The sequence below is a fragment of the Alligator sinensis genome, unplaced genomic scaffold (assembly GCF_000455745.1).
Source record: "Alligator sinensis unplaced genomic scaffold, ASM45574v1 scaffold534_1, whole genome shotgun sequence".
NCBI lineage: Eukaryota > Metazoa > Chordata > Crocodylia > Alligatoridae > Alligator > Alligator sinensis.
This window is the reverse complement of record NW_005842050.1, coordinates 1,521,040-1,538,566: the sequence shown is the minus strand read 5'-3', so window position 1 is coordinate 1,538,566 and position 17,527 is coordinate 1,521,040. Positions and strand designations below refer to the sequence as shown.

Here is a 17,527-nt window from a genome sequence, read left to right as displayed (position 1 = left end):
TTCCCTACATGCTTAAAATTATTGCTTTGTTTTCTCCGCTAAAGACACCATGCTCAGTCACTTCTGAATTGGAAACCAGATGCAAATGAGGCTTGTTCCCTCTCAGAAAGATAGTTCTTCATACCATGCTTGAAGTTTTCACAATTGGAATTTCACCTTCAGCTCGTAACTTGTTTTCGATTTCTTCCCAGTTTCGGTCTTTGTCCTTAAATAATATTCTACAAACAAGAAGCACAACATTTATTTTTAAAATAGAAACAGTATTAAATGTACCATTTCCTTGAAGATCTAAAGACCTTTGATGTAAGGAAAATAGGCCCTGAAAAGATAAGTGTTGAATTTTGTGTTTGAAGTGCAGGCAGCTGCTACAGTACTGTCACTAAGACAACATATGAAGTTTTTACTATATCACTATTATTAACAATAAAAAGGCAGTCACAAATCTAAAATATCTGCATGTATGACTGAAAATATACCATAATAGGAGCCATACTTATTCTGCTGCATAGAACCATGTTTTTGTTTTTTTTTTAAATCCAATAGTTTCAGGACACACCAAAGATCTTATTTATATTTCACAACACTTGCAAATCAAAGTGAAAAAAATGAATGCTAACAGGTAAATGATGTATACATTTCATAACAGAAAAATGCAGCATTTCAACATGTAAAAACGTGTTTGAACACTGAGGGCCATTTCGTTTTGCAGACTTTCACTTTACTTAATAGATTAATGGTGTATAGATTAATATCTATCTATCTATTTATAGATATATATAGATCTATACAGAGATAGATATATGTATTAATAGGTTAATACGTTAATGCATTTGGAAATTCATTATGACATACTCTTTTTTGACAGTAGACTTTGGGTGTTTCTAATTACCTAGAACAGGGCAGTTTAACTTTTAAGTAGCTGAGGTCCAAACACACCACAGGCTCCAGCAGGGTGAGCTACAGGTCTCCTGGGCCACCCACCACACAGATACTGCCTCTCTGGTGCAACATGCAGGCACCATCTCCATCACTGCACTGTGTACTCAGTCCCATGCCCGCACCACTGCACTGCATACCTGTGCAGGCCCTACCCTTTCCCTTTCCCACTGCTGCACGATATTCCTGTGTCCAGTGCTGCACTGCATGCCCCCCTGCACTGCAGCCACTCGGCTCACCCTCAGCTTTCTGGGCCATTTTGTGCTGTGCTGGGGTAGAGGCAGGCATCAAAAGCTGGAGGAAAGAGCCAATGGGGTGAAACAACATCCAAGCAGGAACCTGAGGGCCACAAATTAGCCCTTCCCCCTCTGCATGTGGCCCTCAAGGCTGCCAGTTGGACAGCCCTGACCTAGAAACTTTGAAACGGAAACTACATATACATAATGTAGTAATATGAGAATAGGAGAGTCATCTGTACTGTGATAAACAGCTCACTTTTATTAATAACTTTATAATACCCCAAAGTGTACTAGCAGCTTCATAGATGGTTTCTTGTTTTCCTGCTGTAACGAATAGACTATTATCACTTGCTGCGTCATATAAATGTCATTTCAGGTTTTCAAACTTCTGTATCATTAACAAACAGGAATCCACAGATATTTAGATTACTTTATCTTTAATTAATTAATAAAAAACAGTACCAAAGTTCACGAGAGAACACTCTCAAATTTGCCTTTCCTCTGAATGGTAAAATCAGGTATCAAGATCAAATGGAAATGCAGTTATAATCATTATATCTTTTAGTAATATTCCAGAAGTAAAAGCAACATCAGACAACAGCAATGTCTAAACGTGGCTAGGAAAACAAAATAATTACAGCATAATCAAATGCCACACATTTTTAAACAGTTACTAGTTGGGTGAGGTTTCTCATAGGAAATTGCTCTTTTTAAAGTGAAAACTGCTACAGTGGATAGGAATTTGACACTTTGTAAATGCCAGGAATTTATACAGAACCTAATTGAACTCTGTGCCTTAATTCCAGTCATCTGCAGCAGGTTTTTGGGATCAGCTTTCTTAGGTCCCTTTTGAACTTCCCAACTTCAATTACCACTGTGACAGAAGAATCTCATTCTTCAAAACACGTGCTCTGCTGTTATCAATACTTAAGTACTTTCAGGGAACCAAAAATTTGACCTAGTTGCTCTCCTGATTTTGCTGTTGATCGCTGTGTTCTTTACTGCCCAAAAACAAACCATAATTTCCAGAGGTTTTTTTGGCCAAATGTTTCATTAAGAAGTACTGTTCTAGTTCGGTGCAATCAAGGAAAAATATTAATTCAGGAAGGCAGGATCTACTGGACAAAACCAGAGAAAGAAAAGAATCAAAAGAATTTATCTTTTCAAGACAACAGAATTAACCAGCACGTTAGCAACAGTATAGTGAAGAAAAGAAAACACCCTTGCAAAAGAACCCACCTTTTTTGGGGTATGGATAACTGCTATACTTGCATCACTACAAAAGTTCTTGTTCCAGTAAAATGTATGAACATATAGGCATATAAGCAATCTGCAATGGCCCAAGCCCTACAGAAAAGTATTTGGTTTGAAACAGGAACTTCCCTGTAGGGCTGGCAGACAAGGTTCCTTGGGTGAATTTGATATCTTTTATTAGACCAACCCAAATGGTTGGAGAATAGTTATTAAGCAAGCTTTCGGGTTCAAAAACCCTTCGTCAGGCTCAGGAAGCTGCAGCAGTTGGTGTGTGCTCTTCCTGGATGGAATGAAAAGTAAAGAAGCCAGGGGCTGGGCTGGGCTGGGCTGGGGAGTCAGTTGCCAGGCAGATTATAATGTATCAAAAATCCAATGTCTATGTTTAGTCCCTGATCTCTAGTATCCAGCAGGTTGATGAAATGGAGCTCATAGGCTCATCTCTGGGATGCGTTGTGTAAATTTCCCTTGAGGATCAGGACTGAGAGATTGGAGAGAGAGTGGCCCTCCTGTGAGAAATGTGCCCCCACCGGTAATTGGGTGTTTCTGTCTTTGATGGATTTCCGGTGTGCATTCATTCTGGTGCGCAGTTGTTGTCTGGTCTCTCCTACATATCTTCCATCAGGGCATTTGGTGCATTGGATGAGGTATACTACATTCCTGGAGGTGCAGCTGTAAGATCCTGGGATGCTGATGGCTCTGTTGTGGGGTGTAGTAATAGTGGGGGTGGTGGAGATGTGGGGGCAGGTTTTGCATTTCTTGTCATGGCACGGTCTGGATCCTTTTGGTGTGTTCTGGGGTTGAGGAAGTTTGCTTCTGGTGATTAGGTTGGCGAGGTTCGGTGCTTGTCTGAAGGCTAGGATGGGTGGCTCTGGGAAGATCTTTTTAAGAATAGGGTCTTTTTCTAATATGGGTTGCAATTTTTTGAGGATTTTCCGTACAGGTTCAAGGGATGGGTGATAGGTCATAACCAGCGGTGTGCGATTTGTGGGTGTTTTTCTTCTGTACTGCAGCAGTTCTTCACGTGGTATCCAGGTGGCTCTTTCAAACGTGCAATCTACCTCTCTGTAGGGCTGTGCTTTTGTGGTGGAATGGAGGGGGAGAGGGAGAGGAGCTGACTCCCTGATAGCTCACCAAGCAGCAAGCTGTCAGGGAGCCCTGGTTGGACCCTGCTACCACCACCATGGTTGCCAGAGTGCATCTTGCCAGTGCTCTGTCAGTAGTGTTGGTGCTGCTGCAGAAACAGTCGCCCCTGCTCTCGGAGCTTAAGTCCCTGGCAGTGGCAGTGTCACAAAGAGAGCTCTTGTGTCCTCTGCAGAGCTGAAAGTTTGATTACTCTGAACTTTTAGGACTTACCTGGTGCTGAGGAGCTCCAAAAGAAAGCAAATCCTGTAGAACTGCCACTAAAGAGCAGCTCACCCTGGAGAAGTTTAGGAAACATTATATACAGAATCAGGTCTTTAGCCACACTTTTTCTATTTTCTAGTGGCATATTTTATCATTCTGGAAATCAGTGTAAATACAGTTTATCTGGTGCTACAGAATTTATCTTCTTTTTCTTTATTCTTCACCTGAAGTCATAATTTTTCTTCATTTATTACCAATCTTATTGGGTACTGTGGAGGCAGTGGTAATGTAGAGATTTGTACATCATGTAGGGTATCAGCAGCCAGATCAGAGCAGCAAACTCCTGCTGCATTCAAAATTTCCTTATCATAGAAAAATCTGGGATATATAAACAAATAGATTCTAAATTCTATTTTTCAAAATGTCTTCCAGAAGCAATCAACACTTTCAAAACAAATACAGAAATTTGGGAGCCAGGCTTAAATATGACAATTCTGTCTCTTTCCCCCCTCCTTCCTTTTTCTCATTTACCTCTCCTGCTGTATACCAAAAACTTCCTTCCAGAAGGTCAGCTAGATTCAGGTCTCTGCTGCTGGTTTCAACCTGACCTCCACTTCCACAGACAATGCTGTTTGTTACTCTGTCTGTCCTATTTCCCTCTATCTGCAGCTCTGCTCACCTTCCAGTCTTTCCCTTTTCTTACAACAATTTTATTCAGTCTCTTGTATTCTCCTTTGTTCAGCTTCTACCAGTATTCTCCTCGTCTGTGTCATCTTCCTCCCCCAATTCCTGCATATCCTCCTCTCACCTCCCATTATGACTGGTATATAATGAAGTATAGACTCTTCCAGCTTCACTAAATAGTGACGCAGTACGATTCTAGGCTTTAAGAGGTCTGCATCTCCTAAATGCCTCACAGCTACCTTGGGTCAACAATAATTTATTAAATACCAAGTATATCTGCTGTCACAAGTACACATCCTTCCACTGGCAACTGATAACTGTTCTAACTTTTATAAAACCGAAAATGCTAAAACTGAAATGACTTACTATGAAACTTCTGAGGCTGAAAAAATTGGGATTATTTAGTCTGGAAAAAAGGAGACTGAGGATGGATTTGATAACAGTCTTCAAACTGTGATGGTGACAGACTATGCTCTGTGGCTGCAGGGGACAACACAATGTCTTAAATAGCAGCAAGAGAAATTTGAGTTGGCTCTTATTGGATATCACCATGAAGGTCCTTTAGCATTGGAACAGACTCTAGAGAGATTGTAGAATCTGTCTTTGGAAGTATTTAAGAACAGGTTAGACAAACAATTGTCTAAGGTGGCTTAGACAGGGGTGATCCTGCCTTGAGCAAGGGTTTGAACTGGATGACCTCCTGAGGTCCGTTCCAGCTCTACTTTATTGTAATGCTGACATTTCTGATTAACATTTGGATAAAAAAGCCCAAATTTTGTTGTTGTTGTTTTTATGGAGGAAAAAGCCTCCTTTTATGGAGCAAAGTCTCTTTTGCTGCTATTTCTTCTGACTTGATTCCTAACATGCCTCACTTATTTTCACTGGTGCCTTTCTTTCCATCTCTCACTTTGGGGGATGGGGAAATTTTCTCCAATGCCTTAACTGACAAAATGAAGCTCTCTCCCTTACCTGCATCACACTATCCACCCTGTTCCAAGCATAGGAAACAGGAGGAACCTAGAAGTTAGCACTGACACAAAGCTACCTCTTACCTAGATTTTGCACATTTGTACTTTTAGAAGGCAAACTCTGTCCTGCTAAGATCACATTTCTGTTGTACAGCACAGGCTTAATATCACAGAATTCCATGTTTCTCATGACCAAACAAAACTTTCCTACTAAACTACTTTTATAATGGTAGCATGAGTGGCCACCATTATAATTAACTAATAAAGAGCTGGGGAAAAAATTCCAACAAAAATACTGCAAAGCAAGAAAAGTCAGTATATATTTTACCTTGTATGTGGATGTACAACTTCGGTAATTCAAGTGTTATATTTTTCATATAATATATCTCCCCTTTCTCCTTTTGAAGGAATAGCTCTGGGTCAAAATTTTAAAAGGAATTCCAACTTGCCTCAGATATTGTATGAGTTTATCAAGCAAGGCCAGTTTTTAGGTGTCAGTACAAAGGCTGAAAGGCTGTGCACTGAAGTTTTGCTGCTTCTTTTTGGGAGCCCTTGATTGGAATGTACCCAACTGCAAATGCATACTATTAGGATGAAAGTGACAGTACCCAAGGCCAAAATTCTTTTAATATACATTTGACATAGGCAGCAGTATTCAGACACATATACACCTATATAAAAACAGTCCTGAACTGGTACAGATTATCAGGGGATTATACTGAGCGTGCCAGAGAGTAGCAGTGAAATTCCACCGATAATGGCTGATGGAACTGGGAACACTGGGACACAGAGAAAAATCTATAAAGGCTAAAAACACGAAGTAGAAAGTTTCAAAGAAAACAATTAATTAGTAGAAAAGAAATGTGCAGAAATTCAATGAGGAGAACAGCATGAGAGACCCTGAAGGAAAGGACTGAGCACCTGAATTGGATGCAAGAGAAATCCCAAAATGGAATCAGAAGAACAAAGCAACCTGGTCAGCATAATAGGAAGCTAGTAGAACAATAAAACATCGGGCTTCTCTTGTTTGTATTTTTTTTATCTACATTAGCTGAAGATGTGAAAAGGGAAAAATGGGAAAATTACGGAAGGCCATGATTGCTCCAGGAGTGACATTTGTTTCTTCTATGTGATGGGATTCACTCATCATAAGGGTGGATAAACCTGTTTTTCAGTTACAGAATTATGACAGAGATTAAATGCTTTGCTGGTTAATGAAAACAATATCCTACTAAATAATGTTTATAATAAACACTATATCTTGTTATTTAAAGTAGTCATATAGGCCAAAAGACTTCTAAAAAGATTTTACTTGATTTTCCACTCAACCACACCACTCCTACAAGAGAAGAAAAGGAAAATAAAGCATATATTTTGGCTCATTTAAATTTCTACAGTATTTTTACCATTCCAAATAGAATATTTAATTTCTGTCTGCCTTTGTCATTATAAAAAGTCTGTTTACTATTATCAACACAATGCCATCCTCAGATACAATAATGCCTTTGTTGTGTCACATTGTGTGATGAATGAATGTAATTCAAATTTTGGTAATTAATCTCAGTCATTACCTGAGGCATTGTAGGCAAATTATATACTGCTTTTCTCCCCACCAACCACATATTTTATCTGATAACTCGCACAAAATGTTGTATATAATGCACTGATATTTTGTTTCTATTCCATTCATTTTTAAATACTGATGGTTAATTATGAGTAAAAGTGAAGTGGGATATTCGAGTTCCAAATCCTAAAATTCTTCTGCTCCTACCAGCCAAAGTGAATACCATACTGTTGTACATACATGCAACAGTCAAGTGATTAAAGGCAGCTTGTGTTCTTGAAGACCCTCTCTCATTTTTGTGCATCTAATTTTTTTTTAGCCTTTATAATACATTAGGAAAAGATCCCACTAAATACATTACTTTACTACAGGGCTGTCCAAAATGGGGCCTTCAAGGGATTAAGTTGCAGCCCCCAGGCTCCTGCTTGGCTGCCACTACCCCTATTGATCTGGCTACAACAGCAGCCAGGGGCTCCAGGCTCCCTCTTCTTCCTCCACTGCTCTGCCCCTCTTCCTGCTCTGCCCCATTTTTGTGTCTGTACAACATGTGGCACAAGGATCAGGGGATGAGTCTGGGACTACATGGGCAGGCACTGCAGCAGCAGGGGCATCTATGTGGTGTGAAGCCCAGGGACCTATGGCTCACCTGAGTGCAGCCAACGGGGTGTGCAGCTGCAGCTGTTTGAAGTTGGATAGCCCTACCTTACTGTACAGAAAACAGCTCAAGAAAAAGAAAAACACCACAAAGGGTGAAGAACACCTCTTACACAGTGTAAAGTATAAAACGTATTTGTAACTGCCACCAAAAAATGCTTATAAATAAATATAAATAAAACAATTATCTGTACACTTGTAGGTCCAAAGAGTCCCGGTTATGGAACAGGATTCTATTGCGCTAAATGTTGCACAGACACAGAAGTGAAAGTCAATCCCTGCCTAAATGAGTTTATGGATGGATAGGTGCAAAGGAATACAAGAAAATAATGAGAATATATCAATCAGCACTATAGACTGCAGTCCCAGCACAGCAGCAGCCTAACCATTATGAAGCTAAAAACAGGAAAAATTTAGGGCTTATCTCCTTCACTGTAGGGACTGATCCCAGCACCAAAATAGGGCCCAAATACACTCCAATGACCCATGATCTTGGGTATGCTCCAAGCCTGGAAGTTTGCCAATGATACTGCTCTATGCTCATGCCCAGCATCTTCCTTCATGCTGGAAATTCAGGATTCTAGAGCAAGTGGGATGAGCCTTTACAGCCAGTTTGGGTGGCCAGGCATGCTCGAGCTTCACCCATTGTCAAAAGTCACCACTGCAGTTGTGTATACAAACCTTTAGTGGATCTAAAGACAGAGCTTAGTCAAAAATTACAGCCAAGTTATGAGTTTCAGTGACTGGAAGAATATTTGTATTGCACAAGATTACTAAGAAGGGAAATAAAGGTCAGTTTGGAAAAAAGTTTAGGAGTTTTGCTTTGGCTATAGTGCCCTTGACCTGATGACTAAATATCTACAAGGTGTTAGTCAGTGGGCGGGAGGATGGGAACTATCTAATTAACATTCTGAAGGAGCAATAAGAAAGCAGCAGGAAACAGTTCCGGCAATGGCTCAGTCACAAAAGCCAAGAGAGAAAAGGATTGTGGTCGATGATGTTGAAAGTGGCTGATAGCTGGAGGAGGACAAAGCAGAATTATGGTTCTCTGTCTTGATCAAGAATTGGTCAGACCGTGGCAATGTAAACGAGACTGGAGAGGGTGCAAGATGACCTGGAAGAGGAGAATTCCAGACAGTAACTGTAGACAGTATGTTCAGTGAGCCTCTCTCAACATGCTGCTGGTGGCCATCGTGTTACTGAACACCTGACACTGGAAATAAGAAGTCCCCTCTGTTGATCAGTTTCTAATTTACTTTCACATAGCTTCAGTAATCAATTTTCTTTGACTGCTGCCTTAAAAAGGGGGAAAATGGTAGTAATACATTACTAACCCATGGTGATCATCTAGAAGGAAAAAAAGAGGACCAGTGCTGGACACAGCTGTAAACACTTTGTTAAAATTCTTATGTTACCATGTTGTCTCAGCTTCTGTGTCCAAAGTCGATTCCTTTAAAATGAGAATTTATCTTTCTTGAAACAGGTAACTGCTTCACACAAAGCTGGGATCTAGACATGGGGCTGACTTTTGAAGGAGTGATATTTCACGGTTTGTTTGTTTGTTTTAACAGCACAGTTTTGTATATTCTAAACAAGAGCAGAACATCGGCTTCTTTGTTGAAGATACCATTTCTTCCACAAAGGTTTTGTTTCAATTTCCTCCATCTTTGTTCAAATCATACAAAATATTTATATTAGCAGTAACTTCCTTCCTAGCATGGAATTCATTCACTTCAAAAGCACAAAGATTTACTGATAACTGGGAAGCTGCTGTAATATTTAACTTCTAAATGCTTAAGTATATTCCCATTATAGTATCCATATATTTGCTCTCCTGCGCATCAAGTATTTCACTGCTACTAGCAGGAATTTGAAATCTAATGAGAAACTTTTTTTAGTGATAGAAAAGTGCATCCTACCTGATTTTGCCAGCTGTTTTGTCTATGGATTGTCTTATCTTCCGAGAAAACTGGAAGACTGATGATAACAGCAAGCTGTCTCCCATAACCTGAAATATTTTTTTTAAAAGAAAGGAAAAATATTTAATTCTCAATAAGTTACTACAGTTATGCAGACAATTCTGAATGTTTAAATAAAGATTTTGTTCTCCCCACCCAAATGAATACTTAAAACATTTGAGTATTCATTGATTATTCCTGAATATGAAAAGCTAGTATCACAAGGATGTCCAGGTCATACTTTAAGAAAGCGCTAGGCAAGTGTTTTCCCATGCCTGTTCAAATACACTTGTTGCCTTACCTGAAATTCCCTTATTATAATTTCCTCTCAAGAAGCAACTGCCAACCACATTAGAAACGTGATGATTCAGTGACATTCATGCATGCATGCACACACACACGCACACACACAGAACTGAAATTGAAAACAAAGTAATTTTCACTTGTATACTATGTTAGATTTTAAACTCAGATCTACAAGTAAAATAATTTAGTTTCTTATGCAACTCAACAGACCTCATTTTGTCTTGCATACAACAGTTCTCTACCTAGATCATCTTCCTTCCCCTGCCTATAGCAATAATATTGGCACACTAATTTGTGTGGTTGTAGACAGCTCTTAGTTCAAAAATGCTTTTATATCCATTTAGAAAAAACACTGGTTTGAAAAGCCACATTTTTGTACTGCAGATTGGATAGGATAAAAGTTTGCTATGCTCTACTTCTCACTGTCAACTATATCATTTGACTTTGTCTTGCTGACCTACTTATAGCTCAGTCTTTTATCATATATTATGATGATGAAAAAATGGCTGAAAATTGGAAACACATCTCAAGAAGTGCCAAAGAACATTTATTGCGTTAGAAGCCTCAATTCTAAACCTGCTGGTAAACAAAAAATGTTTACTGTGCAATTATTTCTGCTTATATTGAGACCTTACACAATTCCCTTAGTTACTGTAATCATCATACTATTTTAACATACCTCAGTTCCCACCAGATATACTTTTTCTCGTTCTTCTTGGAACCCTTTTGGATTTAGTGACATCTTTTTTTGTACTGAAATCCCAGACCTGTTCATAGTGATCTCACAGGACCAAAATATGTGATCTCACAGAGCCAAAAGAACCATTGCCTCAATGACCCATCATATGGTCCCATTGTATAAAAAGTCCAAACCAAGTCTTTTCTGGATTACTGTATGACATTGCAAGTCAGTACCCAATCTGCTGCCTGTTACTACCCACTAGAACTTTTTGTCAGGTTAAATCATTTTCTAATGAAATGCAACCAAATCATTTTAACAGCTCCATGTTTTCTCTTGTTATTTCCCGATTTTCATAGGATCATAAGAAAGTGGGGCTGGAAGGGACCTTGTGAGGTCATCCAGTCCAGTCTTCTGTTGAAGGCAGGAGCATCCTTGACTAAACTATCCCAGCCAATGGTCTGTTAAGGGATGGAGATTCCACAGTTTTTCTGGGTAGTCTGTTCCAATGCTTCACCAGCCTCACAGTCAGAAAGTTCCTCCTAATTTTCAACCTAAAATTTCCTCTGCTGCAGATTGAGGCCATGGCTTGTAGTCGTGATCCCTAAAGCCACAGAAAATAACTTATCTCCATCTTCTCTCTAATCACCCTTCATATATTTGAAGTCTGTTATCAAATCTCTCCTAAGTTCTCTCTTCTGCAAACTAAATTACCCTAGCTCATTCAACCTGTTCTTGTAAGACATACTTCCCAGCGTTCTAATATTTTTTGTCACTCCACTGGACTCTGTCCAAACTATCCACAGTGTTCTTGAAGTATAGGGTCCAAAACTGGACCAGAAAACAGTTCACCAAATGAGGCCTGACCAGTGCTGAACAGAGTGGAAGAATCATTTCCCTTGATTTGCAAGTGACATTTCAGTTAATACAACCCAGCATTTTGTTGGCTTGTTTTTCAACAAGAACACACTGTTGGCTCATATTCAATGTACGGTCCACCGTAAGTCCAAAGGCTCGGCAGTACCACAGACTCGTCAGCTGTTTCCCACCCTGTATTTGTGCATGCCATCATTCTGTCCCAAGTGCAGGACTTTGCACTTGTCCATTTTGAATTTCACCTGGTTGACTGCAGACCATTTCTCCAGTCTACCCAGATCATTCTGGATTGCTGCCCTACCCTCCAGCATTTGAAAGTCCACCCAACTTGCTCTCATCCACAAATTTGGCTAAGCATGCATTCAATCCCATCCTTCAAATCATTAATGAAGATGTTAAACAATACGGGTCCCAAAGCAGGCCCCTAGGGAAACTCACTTGATATCTCTTCCCAGTTAAACACTGAGCCATTGATTATTGCTCATTTAAGCATGATGATCCAAGCAGCTATGTATCCACTTTACGGTAATTTTTTCTACTTCGTATTTCCGTAGTCAAATCATAATTCAGGATAATCTGTTATTTTAACCATATGTATCTAATAATACATATGGTTAAAATAACATATAATGGTCCCAACACTAACTTCAGTGACACCTCAATTAGGTCTCAATTTCTGGTTTTACTACAATGTATCTGGCCTTCAATCCTTTGACAATGCTTACATCGAGGCCAATCTGTATTGCCTAATTTTTTATTGAGGTTCAGATACTCTGCTTATTGATTTACATGACAAACACCAAAAACCTGAAGGCGTTTTACAGGACTATGCATTATTAAATGCATTATCAAATGTACTTGAAGAAAAAGAAATGTCTTAAACATTTTAAAGATATGGAGCAAACTATTAAATGTATTTAAAAATGAAAGGTATTATACCTAATAGAAACTAAAAAGAATTGCACGTGGCCCAAAAGACACTATGATGGAACATATGCTTTAATTACAAGGTCCAGAAAGGAAACACAGGTAATCATATCATTCCTTATAGCTAAGAACTTTAAATTCAAGAAAACTCCAATTTTAATCCTAGTGAGAATGGGCTATAAAGAATTCTCAGGTGAAGGCATGTGTGAGAAAAGTTCTAAGAAAATAAACAAAATCTCAATAAGATCCAACTCCACTACTGATTCAGTGAAAGAATATTAAAGTTAAGATTCTTAAGAAAGACTGATATGGGAGGATGCTTCTTCTTCACTGAAGTCCCTTCAAGGACAGCGGTGCCAAAAATCACAACACATCTAAGCAATGAAAGAGGAAAGGGGAAAGTAAAGGTCAAATAGGTGCAACTAGTGAGCACTAAGTATGCTAGGACTAGAAAGATACTGGAAGATAATTCCATTTCACTAAAAGCAATGGCAAGTAGAAGAGGTTATGTACTTAAAAACTAGGAAACCATCAGGAAGTGTCTAAATATAAATGGGAAAACACTAACAACAAAACAAACTTTAAAAAAAAATAACTCAACTGCGAAAAACACAGCCAAAGTTGAGAGATGGGCTCCTGAATCCAATGAGCAGAAAGGAAAAACAGGATCTGCTGGGCAGGATCACAGGATCCTAGGTCCTTGCAGTGCAGCATTGTGTACATATTATTGTGGGTATCTGTGAACAGAGACTTAATGATGGACAAGTCTTTAGTAATAAGACAAAGACTTCTATAGGAAATGCTAATTTAAACTTATCCTGGATGGATTCACAGGAATGTTAAAGATAAAATATAAAAAGGAGAAAAAAATCTCCTTTACTCATGTTGAAGAAAAAGTAGCTTTGGGCTTCCCTCTAACCACGTAGCTAACCAGATTCAGATGCCTATCACACATGCTTGATCTATGAAACAATCATATAGTCTTAGAATAGGAGCAGTAGTTGTCCACTTGATAAGTATAGGCATATGTGAGCTACAAAATCAAGGAAAAAGAAAAAACATCCTTGTTTGATTCTATGAAGCAGATACATGAAAAAAAAAGTTAATTTATACATACACATGACTGCATTTCTCAGTTTTAAATGAGGTTGGTTTCAGGTAAATTTACTGTATATGTTTTCTAATCACTCATTATTGAATTCATCTCCCACTTCTCATCTACCAAGCTGAAAATGATGCTGAAATCAGTGCTGACTGTTTATGGTTTTTAAGTGTCCTTGAAACAGTGTTCTGTTGCCAACTGACATTATAAGCCAGATCTTACTGCGCCTATCAGGCATCTGTGTGTGATCCTATTCCACCTGCCCAAGTCCCTTAAGAACAATTAACAGAAAAAGTGGGTGAGTTCCTTCTCCATTTTTTGTGACTTTCTCTTTGAAGACATATTACTAAAGTAACAGTTGTTAGGGACTTTAGCAGGGTGGAAGAGGTTCAAATTTAGACACTGTATAGACACTTACAGACTCTGTCTGCAAAGACAGTAAAATCATACAACCAGAAAATGATTAACTATGTGTTGTGTATCTAAAAGCTAGAAAAGTGCCACAAAAGCAAAGCTAGCGTGACTTCTTTAAGGAACAAAATTAAAAGCAACCTGTGGTTATAATTACTATGTAACATTTAGCATGACAAGCTTAAGTGTAAAAATGCACATTGCTCACATGCTAATTATTACCCACTCAAGTAAACATGATTTTTAAAAAACTAGTCCATTCAGAACAATAATTTTATTTGACTGCGGTGTAATACATCACTAGTTTATCCTCCAATCCCCAAATCACTGCCACCACCGGGAGCAAGCAAGCAAGCAAGCCTTGCATCTGAGATGCTGATTCATGATGATAGTTGTGCAGATATAAAGTAAGCATGTTATTAGAAAGAAACAGTGGTGCATACTCACTTCATCTCTGCTCCAGGTTCTCCTCCGTGTAATTGTTGGGGGATCAAGTGCTTCTGTTAGCTGAGGCCTAGAATCATTAGACCGACCATTCCCTTCTGGTGGTTTGGCATGCACTAGTGGAGGAATTTTTCTGAAGTTTAGACTTTCATCAAATACACGATCAACCAACTGAGACGGGGAGAAAAAAAGATTCATTTAGTGAAACAGATGCATTTTATGAAACATAATGGATACATACAAGGTAAGTCTAATTCTTCTCCTGCTGAAGTAGTTTGCAGTAAGATAGCTACATAAACTTTGTTTTTATCATAAATGTGTTAAAATACATATTTATTAATATAGGGAGAATTTTGGAAAAGAGAATAGCATTTTTTCAATATCAGTAATACATATATTGATGTAAATTTGACTGCTCCACTGAGAAGATTTTTCCTAAATATAGGTGACATGAGAAGATCCTAAAAAGTTAAAATTAAATTGCCACTTAAGTCAGCAATCTACACATTTTACTCTCACATTTAATGCCAGATTTCCAAAAAACTAATGGAAAGAAACTTTTTAAACTCAGCAAATAGTCTTTTTCTGGTTAAAAACACTGGTGAGGGAGGGTATGGAGAATCCTATGCCTACTTAAATGAGATACTGCCACCTATGGTATTCTCTAATATATGTGCAATTTACGTTAATCTTAAATAGAAAGGTAAATGGAAATATATTTATCGAGTAAAATGTAAGTTAATATGATCTAACTGGATCTAAGAAAAATGCATATTTATGTAGGTGATGTTGGGTTGTGAATGCAAGAGACAATTACTAATCTACATGGGTTTAGCAAATTACACGCCATTCAGAACATCCACACGTTATTTGCCATTGTTTATAATATTTCTCACACAAAATGAGTCTCATACTGAACACAGTCTATTAATAAGTTAACCAAATTTTACAAAGACTAAAATGATTAAACTTATTTTGAATGAAATGCAACAAGAAAAAAACAAAAATACAGTAAACATGTACATGAAATAATGTGAATGATTATATGGTGGAAATTAAGTAATTTTTAATGTCTTCTTAAATGTATGTAAAAGAGCTAAGACCTGTGATTGTGAATAGAACAAGTTAGTTAATACAATTTAATACACAGAACAACAAAGAAAGTCAAAGAAGAGAAAGATTAAACAGCAGCACAAGGCAAACTTCATACAAGTTAGTTCTTTATAATATTAGGAAAGAAGAGCTAAAGTTAGAGTTAATTGATGCTACTAGAGGTGCACTGATACATCGGTCCGATATCGGATCGGCATCAATATAAAGAAAATTTTCTGTATTGGAAAATCGGTCCAATTAGGGTGATAATTTCTCTGATAAATGCCCGTGCATGTGCGCTGCACAGCCGCAGCACAGCATGTAGGCAGTGTGGAGCACAGCCTGGCAGTGTGGAGTGCCACATGCAGCTGGTGTCTGGTGTGGTGGAAGCGGAAGGGGTGGGGGGAAGTGGGGAAAGGAAGAGGGGAAAGGGCCATGAGGGGGGAGATCAAGACTTCCGTGGTGAGGGAGGGTGTGGGGTTGGGGTTGGAGCTGCTCAGCCAGGGCCAGGCTGAGACAGAAGCGCGGCTCATTGCGGGGTGTGGGAAGGCAGGGGAGCAACTCCTGCAGATGCGAGTGGCTAGTCTGGCGCTCATCTGGCAGCTCCCTCTGCTGTTCCCACTGCTCATCCAGGAGGGCATGGGGGGGAGGGGCATGTGCCCCTGGATCTGCGCGGGACGGGGTCAGCTGGGGCTGGGCTCTTCCCAGCTGGATGGATCCGGGGGTACATGCCCCCTCCGTGCCCTCCTGGATGAGCGGTGGGAGCTGCCAGATGAGCCACGTGCAGTGGAGGGGCCTGTCCCTGCCCCAGCCTGAAGCTGCAGCCTGCCCTATGCTGTGCAGATCTGGGGGGCACATGCCTCCCCTCTCCAGACAAGCCACTTGAAGCTCTGTCCCATGCCCTTCCCCACCCTGGCAGGGTCAGCACCTACCCCTGACCCAGCCCCAGCCCCATTCCCTCCCTCACAGCAGAGGCCTTGATTTGCCCACCTCCCCCACCCCCACCAGACTTACCAGCTGGATGCAGCTCTTCAAGCTGAAGAGCTGCATATCGGCAATCGAATCAGTATTGGTTGATATACCTCTTTAAAAATCGGCTCTCGGTATCGGCCCCAAAAATCTCTACCGGTGCACCACTAGATGCTACATGAGAATTTAAGTGCTAACACAAGGAAATTTCTACGTCATTCGTGAATAAACGGCCTTTTCTAGCTATAACAACTATGTACATTGCCATGTATGTATTTTTATTTTACATACCGCACGCATTTGCATATAAACACTAATGGGGTAAAAGTGCTTAGATAGTATTAATGGTATCTAAGGCCATGTACAGGTAAAGAACAAATAAACATCAAGTTTTGTGTTTCATAATAAAGAGAGACAAACAGTAAGGATGCTTTGGATGACCATTTTGAAGATCTGTGTTCATTGACTGATTTGTGTTCCCTGTTTGTAAAAAGGTAAAGGGATTTCAAAATTAAAACAGAATACAGAGAATTCATGCAAACAGGTTGGGTGGGAAAAACTAAAAAAGCTGTGCAAAAGGCTAAAAGGAAAAGAAATAAAGAAAAGAAAGAACCTTATGCATTTCTCCATGAAGATCTCCTACCTCTTCTCTAGTGTCTATGGCAGAGCCAGGGGTGGTGGCGGCAGTGCTTACTGTGGTACTGGGGGCAGTGCCTGATGAAGTCACTGAATCTATCTCTCCTGCTACATCGTTGATTTCCCGGGCGATGAGAGCCAAATCTTGGCTGATCCTAGCAATAATTTTAAAGACAGCATTACCTTCTCCCAATAAAAATATTATCATTAACAGTAGTGTCCAACCTGTGGCATCTGAGGATGGTTGTGCTAAGAAATACAGGTATTTGCTTATGAGTTGAAAATGTATTCACTGTGCTGTGCAATTGAAGGAGGAATTTTCCCAAAATCCACTCCAGAGCTTTACCTGAAGTCCCTAGAACAGTTTTGCTATGTGAAGCAAAGAGATCTGAGCAGCTGCTCCCCTTTTCTGTCATTACTATTCTATTGCCTGCTTATCTGCTGTATCATGAAAAACTGAATAAGAGTTTGACTGGTTCTGCTC

At 39.5% G+C, this 17,527-nt stretch overlaps 1 protein-coding gene across 10 annotated transcripts in view; it reads right to left on the bottom strand.

Moving 5' to 3' along the window:
* The window catches only part of CEP170 (centrosomal protein 170), a 176,142-nt gene that overhangs the window by 7,809 nt on the left and 150,806 nt on the right, over nucleotides 1-17,527 (bottom strand). For 8 of the 10 annotated variants that reach the window (XM_025203257.1, XM_014519581.2, XM_025203263.1 and 5 more), the window contains 4 exons: nucleotides 17,021-17,198; nucleotides 14,350-14,517; nucleotides 9,563-9,651; nucleotides 125-218 (listed from right to left, as the gene is read on the bottom strand). In XM_025203257.1, the coding sequence (XP_025059042.1) occupies nucleotides 125-218; nucleotides 9,563-9,651; nucleotides 14,350-14,517; nucleotides 17,021-17,198 (529 nt within the window). The remainder of the gene's footprint in view (nucleotides 1-124; nucleotides 219-9,562; nucleotides 9,652-14,349; nucleotides 14,518-17,020; nucleotides 17,199-17,527) is intronic. The other 2 variants (XM_025203260.1, XM_014519577.2) reach the window with 2 other exon arrangements.